The 23,782-nt window shown below is 50.0% G+C and overlaps 1 protein-coding gene across 3 annotated transcripts in view; it reads left to right on the top strand.

The window, feature by feature from the left end:
- Positions 1 to 23,405, top strand: part of Chst8 (carbohydrate sulfotransferase 8) — a 120,472-nt gene extending 97,067 nt beyond the window's left edge. For all 3 annotated transcript variants that reach the window (XM_003467206.5, XM_063252568.1, XM_063252567.1), the window contains exons 3-4: positions 21,315 to 21,352; positions 21,869 to 23,405. In XM_003467206.5, coding sequence (XP_003467254.3) covers positions 21,315 to 21,352; positions 21,869 to 22,975 — 1,145 coding nt within the window. In that variant the 3' untranslated portion in view covers positions 22,976 to 23,405. The remainder of the gene's footprint in view (positions 1 to 21,314; positions 21,353 to 21,868) is intronic.
- Positions 23,406 to 23,782: the final 377 nt, after the last annotated feature.

The following is a 23,782-nucleotide window of genomic DNA, read 5'->3' as shown; positions in this document are numbered from 1 at the left end:
GCACACCTTGATTATACCAAGCACCACCATCTAGTTTTTATTATTTCAGGATCCTATTATCTCCCATCAGTATCAGGGAAGCCAGGTCTGTAATGACATCTTCAGCATCCAATCCTGTCCTGACAAGGAAAGACCTGACAGAACTTCTTTTTCAGGATGGCACCTCTGTCACCAGTGCCTTTTGTATTGCTTTACAAAAGGAAGTAATGCCAGGTATCCCACAAAACATAGCAGTGAGTTTCTCAGCCTTTTATAGTACACAGTATGTCCACTATGGCGTGATTGTTTCTGTGAGCTTCTTGCTTTTCCTCCTCTATCTGCCATAGCAATTCAGCCTTCATTTCTGCTTCATTTAGTGTGAGCCATACTTTCTCTGAGTTTATAAGAAGCATCCTAGCAGTGTGTATGCTTTTCTTCTGGAGTCTTGCTGAGCTTTCAAACCTTCTGTCCCAGGAGAATGCCCCTCTGTCAGTTCCTCTGTACCCCACTTTGTGCTCTGCTCTCTTCCCTCATGGCCTCAGCACTGAGTTCTGTGTGTGCTCTCCTACTCCTTCACCTCTTTCGGAATATTGTTCCTTTCTTTTACAAATCAAGCACTTTGCTGGCTGAGTTATGTTGTGATTTAACTCTACCAGGGGTTTTCAAAAACTACAGTGATTATTTAAATTTTTAAAAATTTATCACAATAAAAGACTCATTGCCTTCACTTCCTTCAAAATATTCCCCCGTCTTCTAAAACACCAAACCATCATTGTTGCTAATTGAAGCAGCTCTAGGTGCCTTCTTTTGTGTCTTAATTGCACTGTTGCAGTCATGCTGCCTCGGTGTCCTAGACTGATGCAAAATGTTTACCTTTCATGATTATTTTGACTTTGAGGAAGAGCCAGCGGTCCTGCAGTGCCACAGATCCAGTGAATATGGTTGATGGGGATGCACTGTAATGTTTTTATTGGACAGAAATTGCCATAAATGTTTTATCAAAGAGGGATGATTAAGAAATACAGTTACTATTTAAATTAAAAACATATCATTACATATAAACTCCCTCAGCATACTCAGAATTCTCTCCTTCACTTTGAACACATTTATCCCATCATTTTGGTAATATGTTTCTTACTGTAATAAGTTTTTTAAAATTTAAACATTTACTATATTCTTCAATCACCTTTTATAGTTATTGGTCTGATGGAGACAAGGTGTGGGAGGTGGGTACTGTCTGTACAGCAGAAATATCTGCAGTGCTTCAGGTAAAGATGAGTGTCAGCTTGTGTTGCAGGGGACAGGATACTTCTGCAGCCCAGAGGATTTAGGGAAATCTAGACATGCCAGACTCACACATGCAGACACCCTCATTCCATTTATCAGGGTCCTATTCCTTCTCTATCAGGTGCCTGACCTTACCAAGAATTCACCTTCTGAAATGCTGCTACTCATTGTAAGTCCTGGGACCACTCTTCTTGCAGAAGATTAGAATCTCTTTATAGGTTCCCAGCCAATCCATTGTTACCATGTTAGTGTTTGCCCCATATTTCTCAACCTTGGTGTGCACATCAGAGCATTTCCTTCCTCTAACTTTCTGCCTAGTTCAAGCATTTTAATAGTTACATTACTGCCTCTTGCCAGGAGCTCTCTGTGCACAACCTTCCACCAGTTTTGGGTCCTCCTTGCTATCTGACTGACAAGTGATTTGACTCTAACATTTTGTCTCAGCATCTGACCTCACAGACCACTGACAACAGACTCTGAGCACATGCAAGAAGTGCTTTGTGCGTGGGGTAATGGGAGGGAGATGCCCTTGGAGCAACACCTGTAAGAGAGAGAAAGGGAAGGAAACAGGAGTAGGTAGAGGCAGAAGTCAGGCTGGGATGCTGCTGCAGAGATGCCCTGAATTGGTGCAGAGGGGGCTGGGCTTTTATACCCCACTTCAGTCAGTCCTGGATGCAGCAGCCTGGGAAAGGAGGTACAAACTTAGAGCGTGATCTCAGGAGAGAGACTCAGCTGTGAGCTTTGTGACTGTGCATTCACAATCTTACCTGGTCCCAGCCTCCCCACTCTTCATTTCTGGCCCCCAAGGACCCCTTTATCTGCCCTCTTCATCCCACACTGGACAAGGAATGGCTGGGACTTCTTTGCATGGTGTGGAGAGGTTTTTGACATTGCTGGTTGAGGATCATTGAAAATTAACTGTAGCTGGTGTGATTGAACCCAATTCTTTTTTCAGTTTTTTTTTTTGGGGGGGGGTCTTTTTTTCATTTTTATTGGTACCGGGGATCGAACTCATGACTGCCTGCTTGAAGGCAGGTACTTATGCCGCTGAGCTAAATCCCCAGCCCCCTTTTTTCAGTTTTATGAAAAGCCTTTTCCAAGTGTTGCCATTTGGCTTCTGAGATACAAAAAAGATCTCTGCAAAATAAAAATAGCATTTTTTTAACTTGGCATTTTAGAGTTCTAAAATATGTTCACACAATTTTCTGTCAGTTTAATTGAAGTATAATTTATAAACAAGAAAACACATTTATTGGAAGTGAGCTTTGACAAATCTCCCAAAGGAGCATTTCTCTCACTCCAGAACATTCCTTCATGTCCTGCTTCCTCAAGTCCCCACCATTTGCCTGGGTTACCGCTGATTACCAGACATTAGTTTTGATTATTCTTGAATTTCATATCATTGAGATCCTGTTCTTTAATGTCTGATGTATTTTGCTCACTAAAACAATTGCAGAATTCAACTATGTTGGTGTGTGTATTGGTAGTTTGTTCATTTTTATGGATAAGTAATGGAGACAAGTTGTATAGATTGTGACATAGTTTTGTTTATCCATTCATGGTGGACACATTCTTTCAGTTAGTCACAGCATGCCTGGACCCAGGCAGTATTGTCCCTAGTGAAGTTCAGCAGAAGAGATGTACACACAGCCATGCATCTGGAAGGGAACTAGGAAACGAGCTCCAGGAACCAGGAGCACAGGCTTCACTCCAGCATCACATAGCAAAAGACTCAAGGAAATAATGATCTGTCCAAACAACTGATGTGATCTGTTCTTTCTTCCAAGGCATTTGTATTTTTTATAAGATGCTCTAAACATTTTCTCTGGATGCCACTCGAGTTAGCATCCTGCCAAGCAATATTAATTCTCCTTTTTTAATTCAGGGTAATAGTAATTGAGGGGCAGACCTGCAGAGCAATCCATTTTGGCACATGCATGTCAAACAGACTATATATTATGACATCAGACATTTCGAGAAAATTGCTTTTCCTTCTTGAATGCCAAGCCATAAATAATTTCAGGTTGGGAAGAGTTCTGGTAAGCATGTGTTTGACTCCAGTGAATGGTCTGTAAATACAGTGAACCACAGAATAATAAATGAGGGGACAGATTTGTGGGGTCACTCTAGTCTGGACCTTGCTGTAACTTGTAGTAGAAACTGTGGGTACCCCACCTAGTACATTGTTAGGAGGTAGCACCCATCCCCCAGCACTGGGAATCTAGAAAGACTGTCAGAAACTCACAGTTGCGCCCTTAATCAGGCATTCAGCCTCATTTTACAGCAGCGTCCTCTCCAGGAAGGTGGCACCTTCCTCTGGAGGTCACCTCCCACCATTCACACACTGGTAAACCCATTCTCTAAGGCAGGTTGAAGAGGAAAAGAAAGCCTCAATTTGTAGAACTGCCAATTTCTGTGGTGTAAATATTTTCATTGCATCCAATTCTAAGCTTCCATGTTAAAAATAAGCAATAGATCACTTGCAGTTAGAAACATGCAAAAAATACAGTAAGTTAGGAATGATGGCCACGGAATTCTGCAGTGATTACCTTTGGCAGGTACAGGAGGAAGATGTGTGAGAGGGACACAGAGAGGCCTTCAATGACATTCTCTTTCCAGTTGGGTGCTAAATGCCTACAGGTGTGTATTGTCGTTGTTGTTGTTGCTTTTGTTAATGTTAACAAAGGGGGTGTTGGGCACAAGCCTAGAGCCTTATGAGTGGTAGGCAAGGCTTTACCACTGAGTTACACCTCTGGCCCTGTTGTTACCCTTTATAACATAGAGATGGTGTGTTGCATACTTTCACATGAATGAAATGTTTCCTGACAAAAACATTTTCCAAGGAAGAGTTGGAAGCTTTGGTTTGTTTTCACTGGCACATATGGAATATGGATTTGCTGGATCCCAGGCAAGTCTCCTGACTCGCTCTGTATTTGCCCACCTCTGTGACTACAGAACTCCTCTGAATGAGTTCAGGGGACATGAAATGTGGTCTTATGGATGAGGATTTCAAGTTCCTGCAAGAGAAACAGGAGGGCTTGCTGCATGGAGGCTGCAACAGACCCACACGCACACCGCCCCATGAGCCCAGAGGATGCTGCCCCCACTCACCCAAAGCCAATTTTCTTCTGACCCAGAGGCACTTGTCAAAGTTAGATCATTCCCACTGCCTGGTCAGCACCATCTAGGACCTCAGACTTCCTCTGAAAATGCCTAGGCCCAGGTGGTGTGCTTCTCACCTCGCATAATCTCCACCCACTCCCACCCCCACAGTCATCTCTATTTTCCATGTGAGGAAATACAGTGTCTGAGTAGGTCCAGACCTTCTCAAGGCCTCACAGCTGGTGAGAAGTGAAGCCACAGCTTCTGCTACAATAGCTGGTTCTACCATCGTGCTCCTGCCACCACTGAGCAGGCTCACAGTTCCACCCCTCCATCAGCCCCAGGTTCCCTTCACCAGAGCCTGCCTTCCCTGAGGTTTTTGTTTCCACTTAAAGCCATGTGGTCCTTGCTGGAGAGAGAAGATGCATGGGCCAGACTGTTCACGCCATCATCTATTCTAGAAGATGCATGTGGCCTTGCATCAAAAGCCTGGGAGTCCCCATTGAAGATGTGGAGAAACTGAGGCTGAAGGCAGGTGGAATTCTACTGGCCCAGGCTCTCTGGGACCTCTCACACTCCGACTTTCTTCCTTGGTGACCCCTTCATTAATCTGGAAGTTGGCAGAGCCATTGAGGAGGGAGGGACCTTACCCTAGGGCAAGGTGTGGCCAGCCCTAGGGAAGGAGGGAGGCGCGGGCACCTGGACCAAAGGCAGAGTGCAAAGTCTAAGGAAGCCAGGCTGGGAGCTTACACTCTGGAGGGCCCCAGATAGGACCAGGGAAGAGACTGAGGGGGAACAGTCAGGGCAGTCCCTAGCTCAAGAAACCCTGTCTGATAGAGGGTGGGGCTGGGTGCTCTAAAGAAGGCAAGAGCCCTTGTGTTTGGAGCGCTCCACGGTCATCCTTTGGGATTCTGCCTAGCACTGTGGCCACTGGCTCCCAAAGTGTCTGTGCCATTGTAAGCCTTATGCAACTGCCATTGTCACTGTGTTTCTCTGACTGATTGCTGCTTGCACCTGCCCACAAACTGTCACCTGCAGGATATGAGGGCCTCTGTAAACCTGTGAGCTTTTGCCAGGCCAGTTTAGGAAACTGGCATGATTGGGGAATCAAAATGTCTAAAGTAGGCCAGAGGGCTCAGGTCTGGGAGAACCCTGAGAAGGTAAGAACTCTCCTGAGAAGATGCAGGAAGCTGAGAGAACAGCAGGGGATGGATATAGGGGAGTCCTGTGGTGTGATGACAATGTGGGTCATAGAAGCCACTGGAGGCATGACTGAGGAAGATTTAGTAGGGCTGGACATTGGTGTTGGAGGAGAAGCTCTTGGGCAGGGGCCTGGTATCTGGTATTTGCCCTGGTAGGGCCATTGCTGAGTTCTCTTTCTCCAGAGCTCAAAACTCCATATGCTTACAGGGGCCCTGGTCTCCAGCAGAGGCGCACAGAGCAGACCATAGTATTTCTTGTTCATTTCTTGTGCAGCTACCCTCATGATGACAGGGCCTGGGCCTGGGCCTGAGAACCGTCTGGAGGAGAAGCAGAAAGTTAGCCCCTGTGTGTCCTAGACCACCCCTGTCTACTCCACCCATCCCCAGGCCACCAGCCCAGCCATTCCCAGAGGCCATCAGAGGAGCCAGCAGCCAGGTCCATGAGGGTCGCCTTCCCACTAGGGACCTAGAATACTGATTTGCTTAATAGGTTCCCCATAAGGGAGCAAAGAGTAAAAATAATCAAAAGCAACATAAAAGATTCTTTTTAGTTTTACAGTGTCAGCACCAAAGTCTCTAGGCTATCCCAGGAGACCCCAGGTACAGACCCAACCTCTCCTACACCTGCCCCTCAACTGTAGGCTAATGCACGTCCCTTGCCAATTCTGCCAGCCTAGCAAGGGAGAGCTTGAGGATTTCATGTTGAGCTCGGATTATTATCAAGTACAAGAGGGAATGATGGGGAAGTCGTAAGTCCTCTTTGTAATAAGAATCCCATTTCCTCTTGTACTTGGTTCTCTTGCAACCAATGCTGTTGCAGAAAATGAAAAAAAAAATGGAAAAGACAAAAAGGCCCTTGGCTAGCAAGCGTGCTCAGCAGATGATGGGGGTGGGCTGCCTGGGACCCTCCCGCCACACCCCTGCACCCTAGCCCATCCCAGCTGCCGCAGCACCTCATATATGGGCTGATTTTCCGCTCTGTTCTGCGAGGGGAAGCATGGAGCTGCCCTCCCGCTGTTCAATAACTGATGACCATTTTTCTCCAATTAAACTGAAATTAGAGGATGCTCAGACTTAGACATCCAAGTAAAATAATTAGTGCTTTAAATGTTAATTGTGCTCAGATGTGCCTTTGCCTGTGGAGACAGACTGCAAGCCATTGTGCATGTAGGTTGATCCTTTATTTCCTCCCTTGACCCCCAGCCAGCTGGCCTCCCTGGGACCTCAGTGTGGACTGCCCAAGGACAAGACTCTGTGTCCCTTCTGACTGTGTGACATGGGTGTAATAGTAGTGGGACACCTGCTCTGATCCTCCTCCTGCCCCTTGTCTCCATCCTATCCCTTGCCTGGCCACGCCCCTGTGCCCAAGCACTGCCAGGCAATATCAGCTAAAGGTTAGAAGCAGTTTATGATGTCAGATCTGGTCTAGACCTGGCACCCACTGGGCCTGCAGTGGGACAAGAGTGAAGTATTTAGCCTCTCTGCAACTCAGTGCTCTACTGCCAAACAGGGAGGATAAAACTTACCCTGTTGAAGCCCACAAAGCAGGCACCCTCTCTTTTACCACCCCGCGTCCTCAGCACAGCAGCTGGCATGTACCAGGCTGTGGCATGCCCAAACTGAAGAATTACAGAATCAATGTGCCCCCTCCCCTAAGGCCAAGAGGGATAAGTCCCTGTGGCTAGAAGGGTAGAGACATTGTGTATCTTGCTTTGGGGCCCCTGACTGCTGAGTGCCTGGGTAAGGTTTTCCGTAGCAGCTGCTGACGCCCGAAGAGGAAAAGATATGTGGGAGCTGCCCATTCCAACCAGTCCCCCAACCTCCCCGACTGGAGGAAGTGTCTCCCCGCTGCCTGTGGAGAGGAAGTTGCTCCCACTGGGTTTTTCCTGCTTGTTACTTTGCCCACACATGAGCCCAGCTCCATTCTCTGCACAGATAACACGTCTAAGAGGCTTAGTCTTCTTTATGCTATGCGTCCCGAGGAAATCCACTTAGATATTCCGTGTTCCCTGATCCACCACATAATAAGATTCCTTTATCTCTTGTTGTCATGGGAAGTATATATTAACTGATTAATATTAATGAGTTGGCCGATTAATATTAATATCTGAAGCAATTCATACTTCACAAGGGAGTGATGCTGATGAGTGCCACTGAGCCCGGACAGCTGTCGGGTGTGGCTGTGCCCAGGGGAGACGGCGGCAGTCAGGCTGACCTTTCTGCCTCTGCTCGTTAGGGACGCCTTGTCATTAGCTAGGTCTGTCAGGGCTGGCATGGAAGCGTGTTTGGACTCTGCTTGTGGTAATTAAAATCCTTGCCATCAGAGACAATGTATTTTATCATTTAAATAGCCCTTTACATTTGCCTAACGTATTTCGCCAGCAACATTGTTAAATTAGGTGATAAAAGGTTATATTTGCTTCTGAAGTTGAAATACGTTACCATTATTCCTTATCTGCCTAGAATTAGAAAGATTTCCAAATTATATATTCTAAAGATTTCATTATCAAAATTTGCCAGACTTTATGAAACAAACAATGATTTTTTTTCCTTGCTCTGTTTTAATCAAAGATGGATAGAAGCTTTGTCTTTTGACATTGCAAGTTGCTTTCAGTATTGAAAGAGGCAGTGTCCTCGGTAGCTTGGGACATGCTAGGGTTCGTGGGGGTTTTGGGGGGGTCCTTCCTTTCATTTGCATGTATGCTACCTTTCCCAGGGTCAGAGAAGCCAGAGAAGGCCAGGGAGGCCCCAGTTTCCTGTCACTCTGGCCCGTGAGAATGTACGACTAGAGACTGCACCTTTAGCCAGTGAGACTACACTGGAGTATGGCTGTGTGACTCTGATGGAATACTAGTGGGAGACCTTCTGTGACCCTTTCCCACTTCCTGTCCCCATCCTGGCCAGGCCCTTGTCCCCATGCACTGGAAGATAGTATCAACTAAAAGTTAGAGCCAATGTATGGAGTCAGATCTGTTCTAGACCTGGCCTCTGCCACCACTGAACCAGCAGTGTGGATGAGGGTGAAGTCCTCAACCTCCCTGTGACTCAGTGCCCTCCTGCCAACCACAATAAAAGCTAAAGGGGGCCTGTGAGTGTGCAGCTTCCACATCTCTGGTCCAGGCTGTGTGTTCCTCCTGCTACCTACCTGCACAGCCTCAGATCTTGTGGATCTCCATCTTAAATCTTTCCCCTCAAGACCTCAAGTACCACCCCCCACCCATCTTGGTCCCCTACTTGCTACTTGAAATCCACTCACTATGTGTGTGCCATCTACCTATCATCCACTCACCCCACACCATCCACTCACAATCCATACAACATCCATGCACCCCCCCAAGCACCGTCACACCACCTGCAAACCACACATCATCCCACCTGCTGTGAAGGTACGTCTCCGCATCGTCAGTGCTTCATTGTATCTGACATGGAAGACACTCCTTGTGCAGCATCTGAACCCTACTCTGACTCTCTCACCCATATCTCTCAGTTAAATGCACCCTGAGACCACATACTAGTCATGGTTCACTTTTCCCAGTATTCCCCACTTTTCCTGACATTCCTGAGTCACCCTGATCTCTTAAGGGCACAGTCTTTGCTGCAGCATTCTGGGATATGCGGCTCTTCCAAGGACACATCTGTCTGGCACCAGATGTATTCTGCTGGGATGAGTAGATCTTGGTCTGAAACTTGCCCTCAGTTCCACCTGCTCCTGTCCGCTTTCTCTCTGTTTTGATTCCAAAGCCAAGATTAGTTTTAGCATGAAGGAGGCTCATTCACTCTCAGACTTCTGGCCAGAGCCTGTGAGCTATGTCCAGATCTGTGCTGGAGGCAGTCTTTGAAGTGGTTTGCAACTCCTCTGACCTCTTGCTGCACACAGCAGAGTCCTGGTCTCCATGGATCAATTTTTGCTAATCATCTTAGAGATGCCAGCCAAGTCATCACCTATCTGCAGCTTGTCCTCGTCTTTCCGAGGAACTCAGCCTTGCAGAGTCATTCTCTCCTGGCCTGTTCTTGCACTTTTCACCTGGGGATGCACCGGAGAGTATTGACAAAAGCTGAAAATGATATTTCCAGGATGTCCAGCTGCATGTGCAGCCTTCTGAGCTCAGAATAGTGCCTTTCTGGAAACTTCTGGCTTCTCCAACCAGGAATCCTTCCCCAAAGCCTCAAGCATTCGAAGTCTTCTGACACCCCTATGGAACTTCCCCACTGCCTGACACCATCTGTGTCCTGTGTTCACCCTGCCTGCCCACCCAGCAGTCCCTCATTTTGTAATCAACTCCCAGACAAACCAAAACATGCTCGTTGCTCTTATAAGCATCCTCCTTGTGATTTATTGCCATCATCACAATATTTTGTTTGGAGCTATAAACCTCTAAGACATAAATCAAGTCATTAGAAGGAGTGACGTTTAATCCTGCAGAAGATGCCTCAGTGGGCTAAGCTGTTCTCACCATGTTCACAACTCATTAATTCCAGAGAGGACGGCCCCACCCACACATAGTGAGTGGCTCTTCACCTCCACCATGCCTAGGTTTAGAAGGCCAAAGACGAAAGCCAGGCTGCTTTTGTTCCCTGGAATAGCACATTTCACAACTGCAAGGAGGGGCCCAAAACACCTGCCTGATGATCTAGACTCCCTCTTAATTCCTCTGAAAATGCAGGTAGCAGTGAGAGGGGCTGCCTCCCTCCCTGTGATCTGAGAGCGTCATTCTGAGAGCAGCTGCACTGGTTGGATTTCAAGGGAAGCAGGAGACAGCTCAGAACATCTTTAAACTCTTCTTTTATGATGACCCCAGCCACCTTCTAGCCAACCATTACACCATGAGCATATTCTATTTGCAAAGCCAGCCGGGTCTAATTTCCAGGGCTTTGCTGCAGATGTGCAGATATAGGCTAAGAAGAGAATTGCTAAGCCTTGAGAGGAGTATTTGGGAACCTCAGACAGTGTCTTGCACAACCCAGAAGCCTCTCTGCACCACCTCCAGGCAAACCCTGGCATCGAGTCTCTGCCTCTCCCAGATGGAGACATCCCCAAAATGCTGGAGAGGAGAGCAGACCGAGGTGGGAAGAGGGGTCTTGTTTGAGCAGTTTCCTTACAAGACTTCCACACAGTCTGAGTATACATGACAAGTGTGAAAATTCTGGATGACATTTGCAGTGTTTGATTCTACTTAATGTTCTTATGCTCAGAGCTAATGAGAGCAGCATTATTCAGGGACGTTGGTGTGTTTCAAGGCTGTCGTATGGTTTGTGTCTGTGCTCCTTCCAAAGCTGGGATACATGGCCTAGAACTGGATAACAGACAGTCTTACTTTTTTTTTTTTTTTTTTTTTTTTTTGCTGAGAAAAGATCCATTACACCCAAAGTTAAAGAAGGAAAGGTTTATTTGGCTCAGACTTTGAGGGGTTTCAGTTCATAGTTGGTTGGCTCCAAAGCTGGGTGGCATAACAGAGGAGAAACAGTTCACGGCAGGCAGCAGGCAAAGAGACAGCAAGTAGCAACCCACAAGTGACAAGGGACAAGCAACGATCCTCTCTCTGTCCCTCACATCTTAGCCAGGCTACACACCCTTAAGGCAGGTCGCACTCACACCCACGGTGGGGCAGCTTTAATCCTAGCATGGTATCATGAATCAATTCCCGCATCATGTCCTGATCCCAGCATCACACACTAAACTTAGCCACCTCTGAAAACCCCCACCTAGAGCCACACGAGACTTTGAGGGGACATCTAGATACGAAGCCACACAGACACTAATTGCACCCATGCTCCATACTGTTGCCTACTGAGAGTTCTTCCCACAGATGTTTCCCAAGCCTGTGTCTCAGGTTCAGTGTGATCCAGGGTTGGTCTTTTCTCACACTGGCTCCTCCATCCTCCCAGGCTTCCTTCTCTGTGAAGGATACTGGAGAGGGGTCCCCCAGATATTTCCCTCACTTTCCTCCTCACATCCCTGATTCACTAGGCCCTCCTGCTTGGTGATTCTATAAATCCACCCTCCCCTTGTCCTGGTCCACCCTCCTAAGATCAGGCCTAGCACCCCTCACCCACTCATGATGTCATCATCCTGCCACCATTAGCTGTTTCTGAGTGGTCTCCAAAGGTCCCTTTGAACCTGCAGCACTTGCAAGTCCCCTTATCCCTCCTTCCCTACTCAGCCCCAGTTTGTACCCCAGGTCTGTCACCTCTCCTGGACCTGCTGCTACTGTGGGTCTGTAAGTGTGTGATGTAGGCCTGGAGCCCAGTGCCATTTGGAGGACGGCCATCAGAGCTCCCAGGATGGTCCTGGGACCATTGCAGTAGGTCTATTCAGTTGCTCTGGTGGGGTTTGCTGCTGCCTAGAAGAGTTCCTCTGGGCAGAGCAAGGGCTGGTCATTCAGAAGGAAGCTAAAGTAGGCTCTTGGCGAGGTATCCAGGGAAGGCGATATCCCCACAGCAGTCCACCAGGCCAAGGCCATGCCAGTATCTGTCCTTGAGGGTTTTAACCCTCAGAGAAGCCAACCAAACTTCAGGCCAGAAGCTTCCTTAGCTTCTCTTGCCCAGCCTATACCTGGACCTGACTCAAGTTTAAGACCCTGCCCAGTGAGATTCCTCTCCAAATATGGAGTGTTCCAGACTCTTGGCAGAAAATAGCTGGATTGACCTTCTCACCACACCTGCAATCCCCCTGGCCTTGTTCTTACAACTTGTGGGTTGCCAGAGGTGCTGCTTTTGGGGAGTACACAGGGTGACCCCTGGAATGCCATTGCCTCTCAGCGTTCTCCAAATGCTAGAGAAGACACTGGAGACTGAAGCAGCCTGGAGCTCAGCTGCCCATCTACCATGCTTGAATCAGGACTGCAAGGGAGGAAGCATTATCCAGACACAAGGACTCCTCTGAAGGGACACAGCATTGATCGCCCATGCATGGCCATCTGAAGAGCTCTGCCAAGGATAGGATCCTTCCCTGAGCCATTCTTTTTAGTTCTGCCTGCAGGAGCCTCACTGTACCTAGGGGAGCCTGGAGTACCTCTCTCAGGACAGAGCAGCCTGCAGGGAGGGCGGTGGGGTGGGGGGCACTTCAAAGAATCACCAGCTAAGACGGATTTACTTTTGTGGCTCTTCAGGGTATCACAGGCAATAGCTGTGACAAGTCTGACAGCCACAGGCCAGCTTAGTAATTGACACTGCTGCTGCAACAACACATCCAGAGGCCAGCTAGAGCTGGACAGATCATTATCTTTCATTCAGGCTACCACGGTAATGAGGCTGCCCCACTGGCTGCCTCCAATGGCCTGATCTGGTCCAGTGAAGGATGTGCTGCATATTTCTGTCCCTGGAGCACTTAACATGGGGCCAAACCAGTTGCTGTGGTTGGTACTTTTCTGGCAAACAGACGGCCCCTCTGTGGAGCCTCTTCGGCCTCAGGCTCCAGCACGACTCAGTTATTTCCTGATAATCCTGTGGCCAGAATGCACCTTTATTAGGGCAAAGTAGGCCCATTCCTGGTGAGCTGGCTGGAGAGTGGTCACCAGGAATCCTGGTGCCAGACACTTGACCCACTCTGGGAGCTATGCTGAGAGTTGTGGCTCCTTAGGGGCCCAGAGAAAGGCAGGACTTGAGCCTGAGGTCCCCGCCCTCAGCCCTGCCTTCCAAGCTCCCTCTGAGATGTGCTGGTCCCTAGTCCTCCCAACCCCAGAGAGCCATAGGTCCCCAAACAGGTTCTGTGCACTTGATCCTCTGACCTTGTTCCCCTTGTGATGTGCATCATGGGAGACCCATAGCCATCACAAACTCAAGGCTGGTCTCTCCCCCTGCATAGGAAATGGCGGCAGCATCCACCGCTGCTCAAGCCAGAAACCAGTGTCCTTCACTGGGCTCCCAGCCAGCCCCTAGGCCTGAGGTGAGCTGGAGTCAGCTATACTGGCCCGCAAGGCCCTGTCATTGACCATTTGCGGCACAGCACTGTGCTGGGGTCTTCTGAAATGCCCTTCACTCTTCACCCATGTCACACACAGCAGAGAGCATGCACCTGTGCAGCACAGACCTGCACTGTGACACATCCCCTTGACATGTAAGGCATGACAGACCATAAGACATACAAATTCAATCCCGCCAACACTCACATGGGCAAGTTGTACTGAAGTGCATGGCTGTGTGTGCTGCGGCCACACACACCAAATTTGGTGGGAGTCATTGCAGACTCTGACACCAACTGCTTTGAAGCAGGAGCTGAACTCCCCTCCCTGGCACAAGTGGGGTGCGTAGAGGGAGGAATGCCCAGGACGCCCCTTCTCAGCAAGTGATGGATAGGTGGGTCGGAGTGCAGCAGGCGGGACAGCTGTTGGGTTTGCAGACCTGGCTCACTGGTTGGCTGGTTGACTGACAGGCAGCTCAGACGCTTGGCTTTTTGACAGCTCCAGGGGGATTCACAGCTAAGGCTGAGCTGACAGGGAACTACTGGGTTGAGTCATGGATCCTAATCACAGAGGTGAAGGAATGGAATCACTAAACAAAACAATAGTGGTCAGAACCGTCAGGTGCCCATCAGCCTGAGACAGAATGACTTCCCTCCCTTGCTGACCCATCCCAGAGGCTATGCACTGAATGCAAGACCTGGGTCCAGGGACCCACAGCTGCCATGAGAACACCAGGAATTGGCATTTTCTGTTCAAAGACTCACACTGGGCCCATCACAGTGCCTCCTTTCATTTGCACTTTGAGATGAGCATGTTTAACCCATTTTACAGAGGGAAAAACAAATACAGTGTGGCTGAGGAACAAGTCTAAGGTCTCCAAGAAGTGTGCTCTCTTTCTCCTCTTTCTCCATATTCTGAGCCCTCTTTGAATGCCATTACTCACAGCATACTCTCCAGGCAAAGGGAGAAAAAGCCTTGCCCTGGGCCACATCAAAGTCTGAGGGTCACTGTATGAGCCTGCTATAGTCCCAGTATGCCCCCCTCGTGTGTTACAGACTAACCTCCAAATTCATATGCTCTTGATGTTTGAGTGCAGGGAGGTAATTGGGGTTACATGAGGTAATCAGGGTTGGGGCCCCTTGATAGGATCGGTGATGTCATAGGAAGAGGAAGAGCCCTGAGTTTGCATCTTGTCCTTTGCCTTGTGATGCCCTCTACCATGTCATGGCACAGCAGAGAGGCCCTCAGCAGATGCCAGCATTGTGCCCTTGGATTTCCTGGTTTCCAGAACTATGAGCCAAATAAACTTCTATGCTTTAGAAGTGACCTACTCTTGAGCATTCAGGTATGACAGGAATGGGACTATGAAAGACCCCACTGTGACTGAGCCTCCAGCTGGGAAGCTCACCCACAGAGGCCAGGACTCAAGGGTTAAGGGCAGAGGCTGCTGCACCAGCCCAGACATGTATGACCTGTCCCACCTCCCCCAAGGTCCATACACTGACCAGTGTGTGGGGTCAGTGTGTAGGGTCCAGGAGCAACCAACACCTGTCTGGACCTCCATTTCCAAGGGCCCATGCTGCACCAGTGTCCAGGGCATCCAGAGCAGCATAGCCATGACAGAGAGCAGTCTCCAGGCTGTGCCCTGGAACCTCAGCAGAGAAGTTCATAAGCTGAGTTTCTCCGTGAACACAAGTGAGTATTTAAGACCTTTTAGTGAGGCTTCTTCTGTCCAAATTCTATGCCTGGAGCCCAGGCCGCCCTCTAATTGCTGAGTGTGTTGGTCTTCAGTTTTGCATCTAATCTGCATACATTAGTAGTCTGCCTAGATGAAGGGAACAGTGTACCACGAGGCAGTCAGAGGCCCATGGGACATTTTGCCCCTCGCCTTGGAGCCCAGGCTGGTGGAAAGGAGCCAGGAGAGGAGCGTCCATGGCAAGTCCCCATCCCAGGAGCAGGTCCCAGCCTGACAGGCTGCAGAGGTCAGCAGGAGGCTGTCAGCTGGGGTGTTCAAGGTCAAGAGGTTTCACAACCACCCAGCCAGGATGAGGGCAGACGGATCCCGCAGCCCAGGCTGCTGCTGCCTGCAGCTGGCCACCTGCTCTGGCACCTGCCACATGGTTGTTTTTGCCCTTCCCAGGCTGTGAGATGCTGAGTTAGAGGAGCTCCTGTTGGAGGTTGGTGACGACAGCCAGAAACCTGACCTGAGCCACTGTGGAGAAAAGCCCAGCACCCCTTCCACCTCTAGCACCAACTCCTAGTCTGAGTGTCACTGGCTTTGCCACAGCATTTGTTGAGCTCCTGCTGTGTGCCAAGCATTGTGCCAGACTGACAGATAAATAAGACATTGTCCTTGCCCTAGGGACCCTGAGCACTAGTGACCCAAAGACCTAACCCGCAGACTACTGTCTTTTTTTGTTGTTGTTGTTGTTGTTGTCTTTTTTATCGGTACTGGGGATCGAACTCATGACTGCCTGCTTGCAAGGCAGGCGCTTATGCCACTGAGCTAAACCCCCAGCCCCCCAGACTACTGTCTTAACTTCCCGCAATCTGGTCCTGCCCTCTGACCTCTCTAAAAGCCCTGAAATCATATCCCTCCCTCTTCGGTATTGAATTGTACTTCCACAAAAATGCTGACATTTCAATCCCCAGTACCCTTAGTTATGGCTTTACAAGGCTTTAGTATATATGATCAGGTAAAAGGAAGTCATTAGCAAAACTGTCTTTCTGTATGACTTGCATGTTTCTAAAAAGAGGAGAAGAGCTATACACAGGAGGGATGACGGCCATACAAAGAAGAGGCAGAAGTTGAACATCTGTTAAGACAAGTTTAGAAACACCTGGGATCACCTGGAGCTGGAAAGGGCAGGAAAGATCTTCTGTTGGAGATTTCAGAAGGAATGAGTTTTATAGACTGACTTCTAGACCTCAGAACCAGATTGTGACAGAATACATGTTTGTTATTTTAAGCTGCTCAATTTGTGATACTTCATCACAGTAGCCATAGTAAAAGCAGACACTTCCCATGATAGTTACCTAAACGTACCATCTTGTGTAAGCCATGGGGTGCAGTGGTGTTGATAAGGTATTTTTAGATGTGGTTAACATTTAAATAAGTAGATACTGAGGACAACAGGTAGCCCTCCATGATGTGGGCGGGCCTTACCTAATCAGTTAAAGGCCACAAATGACTGAGCTTCTCTGACAAAGAAGAAATTCTGTCTCTCCAAACTCCCTCTGGATCTGGGCTACAATATCAATTCTCTGGTTCCCCAGTTCGCTAGCCTGACCTGCAGAGTTTAGTCTGACAACCATAGTTATATGAGCCAATGCCTTAAAATCTCTCTTCTTTCCTCTCCTGTCTTTCATACCCCTCTTCTCTTCCCCCCACCACACTCCTTTACTTTCTCTTTCTTCTCCATATATACCTTCTATTGGCCGTGGGGTTTTTTGTAGAGCCCTAAGGAATACACTTATTTCCTGTGCAGTGGGACCTGGCAGTGACCTCAGGGCTTGTCCCCTAAGCTCAGTGGGCAGCATGTGCACCTGGTACCTTTTCTGCTCACTTGCTTTGTGAGGGTGCACACTCTGGCCACGTACAGGCTGCCTAGTGACTCAGAGGCCTTTCTTAAGCTCATGTTGGGTACAGAAAGCGGGGACAGCTCAGAAGATACTGACCTTTCAATGCCAAGGATCTGGGGTGAGACCAAGAGTTAGACTCAGGGTCATGCACATGTTGGGAGAGAACCAGGCTTCCCCCAGGGTGTGGCTTTCAGCATCTGCTCTGTACCAGGCCAGCCTGAGCCAAGGGAAGCAGACAAAGCCCCATAAATGGACGTGGGAAGGACAGTGCATGTGTGATGCCTCCAGCCACAGAGGTTCAACAACCTGAAGATCCAGGACATGGAAAAGTGACCAAGGAAACAGTTTGGTCAGGAGACTTCAGGGGGCTCAAGAAGCAGTTGTCAAACTCCATGCAGGAAAGCTTGGGGCCAGCAACCCCTACACACACACACACACACACACACAGCCTCTCCTCGCCCCACAGTTCCTCCAATCCCTGCCCCTTGGTGGGTTTGATGCCTTGCAGAGAACTCTGTCTCTCCCAGGGCACAGCATCCAGAGTGATAGGATCTCTCATTACTGTCCATCAGAGGCTGGGACTGGGATTTCAGCAGTCAAAGCAGCCGTGATCCTCCTCAACCATGATGCCCCTGGGGCTGAGGGAGGTGAGGGGTGCATGAGACACTTCGACCCCTTTTGAAGCAGTGAGGTCCTTTTTAGCCCTATTGAATACCTACACAGCCCATCCAAAAGCCTGACTTAAAGGTGCTACCCTACTGGGCATGGTGGCACATGCCTGTAATCCCAGAATTCAAGATGCTGAGGAAGGAGGCCTGCCATGAGTTCAAGGCCAGCCTGTACTACACAGTGAGACCCTGTCTCAAACAAACAAAAAACCCTACCACCCCTACTGGGTATTCGGGTTTTGTGGGGGACCCAGCAGTCTCCCTATGTCTCTGGAGAGGAGCAGGCAAGGTCCCTGCTCCCCAGTAGTACCCATTCTGGTGAAGCCCCCTCTACAGCTCTCCCCAGACCTGGCCTGCACACACTGCTTATTAAGAAACTGGCCTTGCACAGCATCATCAGCCTTCACCTCCCCTTAGCGGGTAACTGGGAAGGTTTTCAGCCAAACACCAAGAAAAAAACCTTCACGCTATAAGAGTTCAGAGCGCACAGCGCATTTGGCAGTCCCCATAACTCACACCTTGTTTATTCTCTCCAGCACTCACTCTTATCATGTTGTCTGTGTTCCAGCCACCCTACGAATGTCATCTGTCCAGAAAGAGAAAGTGGTTGTTTATTTCTTCCCGTGCAGCGGGGTGGATCTCCCTTGCAGATTTTTAACGTTGTATTGAGAGGAGGGCACAAACGACTCAGAAAGGGGGGCAAGTGGCTGACCTTGGGACTCGCCTGTACCTGGGTGGGAGTGGGGAGACTCATGGGGAGACTCAGGAGGGCTCATGGTAGTGTCACAGTACTGCACAGAGAGGAGGCTGGGGGACGCGGTTTGTGCTGCTGGGCGCGTTCTCTATTTTTATCTAGATTTTGTATTTAGGAGCTTGGTGATGGTTGTATTGAGACTAAAGCCCTCACCCCACCTCCAATCTTTCTCAGCACTAGTACTGAAGCTCCTAGTACAGCAGAGGTGGGGTCCTCCACAGCCCCTCCCAGGGCTCTCCTGGGAGCTGTCCAGGGTCCTCAACCCCAACCGACACCTGCGCTGCAGACATCAGCCTCAGCTCACCCAGAGTCCCTGGCTTCAGCTTGCCTAGAACCAAAGGGGCTTCACTTCCGCCATTATCTGAGCAGTGCATGGAGAGTTTTTCCTGAGAAAAAGGGGAGACACTGAGCATGTGACAGAAGAAAAGTCCTTTACATTTCTGCTTTTATTTGAAAGTGGCTCTGAGGGGAAAAGGTTCACCTTTGCCTAAGGATCTGCCATAAGTTTAAGGGTTGGGAACGTAGTGCTTATTGTCCACTCACAAATTCGCATATGATCTAGTTATCTGTTACTGTCTACAAGATGCTTCTTCAGATGGGCCGATTGCAGCAAGGTTAGCTTTATGGGAAAATATGGCCAAGAAGTCAGAAGACTCACTTACCCCTGCCAGGAACATTTCCTGCAGCCTATGCCAAGGACTCTGTTAAACTGACCAGCCTCAGAGAGGGCCAACTGGGGAAAGTGCCTTAGGCTCAGAGTCCAGAAGTCCCCCAGACATCACCCTTCTGTCCACCTACACAGATGAATAGAACAGGGCCCAGAGCTGGAGGGCTTTGATGTGTACATCTCCATCCCACTTCCCTGACAGGCAGGATGCCTTCGCCAGTGGCTCCTCAGCTCCACTCTTGGCCAAAGCTAGCATGACTCATTTGCTCCAGAAAAGGAATATAAATAAGCACCATCACACCTTGACAATTTGACAGGAGTGACGAGCAAAGTAAATTCCCATGTCTGAGACTCCGAGGAGGAGAGGTGATTTAGCAGGGCCAGCTGCCATCACCAGAAGAAAATAATTAAGGAAACGTGGCATAGAGAAAAACCAAGTGGCTGCAGCGGGTTCCTTCTGTCGAAGAGATCTGTCATCGTCGGATGCAGGAGAAAACCCCACACACCGGAGAGACTGAGCCCTGGAAGGTCACGCTGGAGCTGTCTGCAGAGAGGATGGGGTATGAACAAGCAGGAAGGCAGCTGTGAGAAAGGAAATAGGCTCTGGGGCTGATAGGGGGACGTCGACGCAGGGCTGAAGTCTGAAAGGATCCTCTCAAAGAAAGCTCCCACTGCTCACCCCAGTACCATGTGGAGCTTCCCTTCAGGCTTTGGAAGAGACTAAAAGCCTGCTTCCAAGCCTTTCAGCACACACACCCCACACAGGATGCTCAGGAAGGAAGGAAGGCACACAGACCTTTGCCCAGAGAAGGGCACATCTCCTCCCAACCCAAAGGAATCAGTAGATGGAAGAAGCAACAAGCCTGCCATGGAAATACACACCTGTAATCCCAGCACTCTGGGAGGCTGAAACAGGAGGATCACAAGTTTGAGCCCAACATGGGCAACTTAGTGACATATCAAGGCTGTCTTAGTGCTGAACAGAGAGAGAGAGAGAGAGAGAGAGAGAGAGAGAGAGAGAGAGAGAGAGAGAGAGAGAGAGAGAGCTGATGATGTGATCCAGTCCCCATTACAGGATTACAGGGTGGGGGAAATTTGAGTAGCTTGTCCAAGTTCTACCTTTCTACCTCTTGGAATTTAAAGAATGTTCAGAGGTGACCTTTGTCCTCTCTCCCTGCTTGCTAACAAGTTGCCTCAGACTGACCAACACCGGGTCAAAGTCAGCTCTACAGACTGAAACTGGACCCAGTGGAGGAATCAAGGAGGCTCGATCAGAGAAGACCCGATGTCCCTTGCCAGCTGGACACCAGCTACTGGACCTCAGCCCAGTACAGAGAGACAGAGAGGGAAGTTCTGGGCCATCGGAATGACCCCCCTCCCCCGTGTGCGCCTGGGCAGCAGCCAGGACTCAGTCAGGTGTGGCTGGCATAGTGCCTCTGTGCACCGGGCTGGAAATTCTAGCTTCTTTAAGGGGTGGCTGCTTCTAATTGTGACTGTGCCATTTGGCGATGCCTCAGAATACAGTTGTCCGTTCCCATACCACTACAGCAGAAAAAGCCCCTGATGCCCTAGTGGGCCAGGCAGGTACTGAGAAAAGAGGCCCGGGCTGCTGCATATAAACTCTGCCAAAGGAAGACTCCCATCTTCCCCAACAAAGTAAAGTATGAAGCAGTATCCACTGTCTAACCAGATAGTCACCCACATGTGGGGGCACATGTATCGTACTTCAAGTACAGAAAATCCACATTCACTAGAAACAGGGCGTGGCTGATGGGGTGGCTGATGGGAAGGATAGACAAAGTCTTCAGAAGGGTTCTTTCACTGTGACTTAATGGCGTCAAGGCATGAGGTGAGGATGGTCTAAAAATCCATGACTTTTCCACTGAACAGGCTTGTGGGTACACCTGGACAGGGCACTTATCCCAGACCTGCAGGCTGTACCAGAGATGCAGAGAAGTTAGCACCATTTGGGAGCCAATGGAACCACATCCTTGTGACAACCTAATTTATCATAGGGTAGGGGATCAAAGGGCCCTAAATTGCCTTTCTGCAGAGCCTATCCTAAGCTCCCTCTGCCTTAGGTGTCCACAGGGAAAGAGCCTATAAGAAGGTCCCTGAGAGCCACATGGCAGTTCTGATGCTAACCTGTCCTTTCCTCTGTTTGATTTTTAGGAATAAAGTTCAACATCAGGCCACAGAAACCCCACAAGGTATGTTCTGAGAGTTACATAAATCTCAGCACATGCACCCTAGAGAAAGTTGGGGAGGACAGAGAAGAAAATTCAGAGCTCACACTGACTCCATCCTTAAAAAGAAAAATGTGTCCAGTCCTTTCCAGGAGCCTTGGGAATAAAGCCCAGGGCTTTAGATCTATGAATTTCACTTTCCTGTTAGATGGCTCCTTTAAACTGTGCTAATTGACACAGTAAATCTGAGCCAGATTCCTTCGGGCCACTGGCTCGCCTGGCCTACTCTGGCCAGGTTCCCGGGAGGAGCACACCATCTTGTGGCTGAAATAGCGTGTTCATCTCAAATCCCACACTCATGGCCAGATTATGCTGGAGCAAGACTCAAACTAGGGCGCCACACCTGCCTTTTCCCTTGTCCCAGGAAAAGCTCAGGCTGCAGAGAGGGCAGAAACCCCAGTTCTGGCAACATCTGACTTGCTGGACCTCTGTGCCCAGCTGTTCTGTCCATCTTGGTAACCACCTCCCTTCTTGTCTCAGGACCTCCAACCAGGTAGTTCCCATGATGGTGACGTGAAAGTATCCACAGAGAGAGTCACACAAGATTTGTCCAGCCGGACCCCAAGAGACCTCAAACTGCAGGTCCCTGACCAGCCTCAACTGTATCCAAAGACTGGGGCCCGACTGCGACCCCGGCAGCGACGGCGGAGGCTGCTAATCAAAAAGATGCCAGCTGCAGTGGCCATCGTGGCCAACAGCTCTTCTGAGACCCTTGCCCCTCCAGGACACCAGGCCCCGGACAGCCACTGGGTCAAGCTGCACCGCAGTCAGCAGGAGCGAAAGCAGGTGATGCGGGAAGCCTGCGCCAAGTACCGGGCAAGCAGCAGCCGCAGGCCAGTCACGCCCCGACACGTGTCGCGCATCTTTGTGGAGGACCGACACCGTGTGCTCTACTGCGAGGTGCCCAAGGTGGGCTGCTCCAACTGGAAGCGGGTGCTCATGGTGCTGGCCGGGCTGGCCTCGTCCACCGCGGATATCCAGCACAACACGGTCCACTACAGCAGCGCCCTTAAGCGCCTGGACACCTTTAATCGCCAGGGCATCCTGCACCGCCTGGGCACTTACACCAAGATGCTCTTCGTGCGCGAGCCCTTCGAGAGGCTGGTCTCGGCTTTCCGTGACAAGTTCGAGCACCCAAACAGCTACTACCACCCGGTCTTTGGCAAGGCCATCCTGGCCCGGTACCGGGCGAACGCCTCACGGGAGGCGCTGCGGACGGGCTCTGGTGTGCGCTTCCCCGAATTCATCCAGTATCTTCTGGATGTACACCGGCCCGTCGGCATGGACATCCACTGGGACCATGTCAGCCGGCTGTGTAGCCCCTGCCTCATCGACTATGACTTTGTGGGCAAGTTTGAGAGCATGGAGGATGACGCCAACTTCTTCCTGAGCCTCATCCGAGCACCTCACAACCTGACCTTCCCGCGGTTCAAAGACCGACACTCACAGGAGGCGCGCACGACCTCGAGGATCACCCACCAGTACTTCGCACAGCTCTCAGCCCTGCAGCGGCAGCGCACCTACGACTTCTACTATATGGACTACCTGATGTTCAACTACTCCAAGCCCTTTGCAGACCTGTACTGAGTGAGGGACAGGGCTCGCTGGCCAGGACGGCCGCCTGCCCCATCACCTGTGTGCAGGACCACCTGTCCTTCCAGCACTCTGCATCCAGAGCTGAGACGTGCCCAGGGCAGAGCTCTGAGGATGTGGGGAGCTGTGGCTGTGGGACACAGCAGGCTCTGAGTGGGGGACAGTAGCCTTAGATGGGGACCTTGGCCATTGTCCCTACCCACTTCCTCACTCATCGGCCAAGGGAAGTGTGAGGACTTGGCTGTTTCAGGAGCTCAGCTAAGAGCTATGATGACCAGGGAAGCCTGAGGCCCTAAGGACAGGGGCCCCAGCAGTAAGGGATGTCCTGCAGTCCCTTAGCCTTTGCCTTGTACAAACCACGCGGTTTGCAGCTTTTCTATGACCTGGGGGGAGGTTCTGAATAAAGCACTTGGTTTTCAGAGCAGTGGTGTCTGTTTGTGTGCTGCTGTGGGAACTTGTAGACCTTTTCCCATGCTTTTTGGACTTTCTGCTTCTCAGGACAGCCTACGTCAGGCACCTGTGGGCCCTGCTACGGCGATTCCCATGGCAGGGGCACCCTGTGTGGGAGGAGGAGGAGGTCCCTGGTCTGCAGGGAAGTTCACTGGTGTCCCTTCCTGCAGTAAGCCCCCTGAGGATCGCTGGAACAGTGTTGAGCTCTCAGCAGGCAGAGACTGGAGCTGCCCCTGAGCACTGCATACAAGTCTCAGTAGAGACCGCTCACAGCTAACAAATGAGGCTGAACCCCTGAACTAAGCAGGCCTTTGACTGAGAGCTGTTATCTGACCTTAACTGCACCCCAGG

Source organism: Cavia porcellus, unplaced genomic scaffold (genome assembly GCF_034190915.1).
Source record: "Cavia porcellus strain 051 isolate PalLab524CR breed Dunkin Hartley unplaced genomic scaffold, mCavPor4.1 scaffold_7, whole genome shotgun sequence".
Lineage (NCBI taxonomy): Eukaryota > Metazoa > Chordata > Mammalia > Rodentia > Caviidae > Cavia > Cavia porcellus.
Note: the sequence above shows the minus strand (reverse complement) of the source record. Positions and strands in the feature narration are given on the sequence as shown.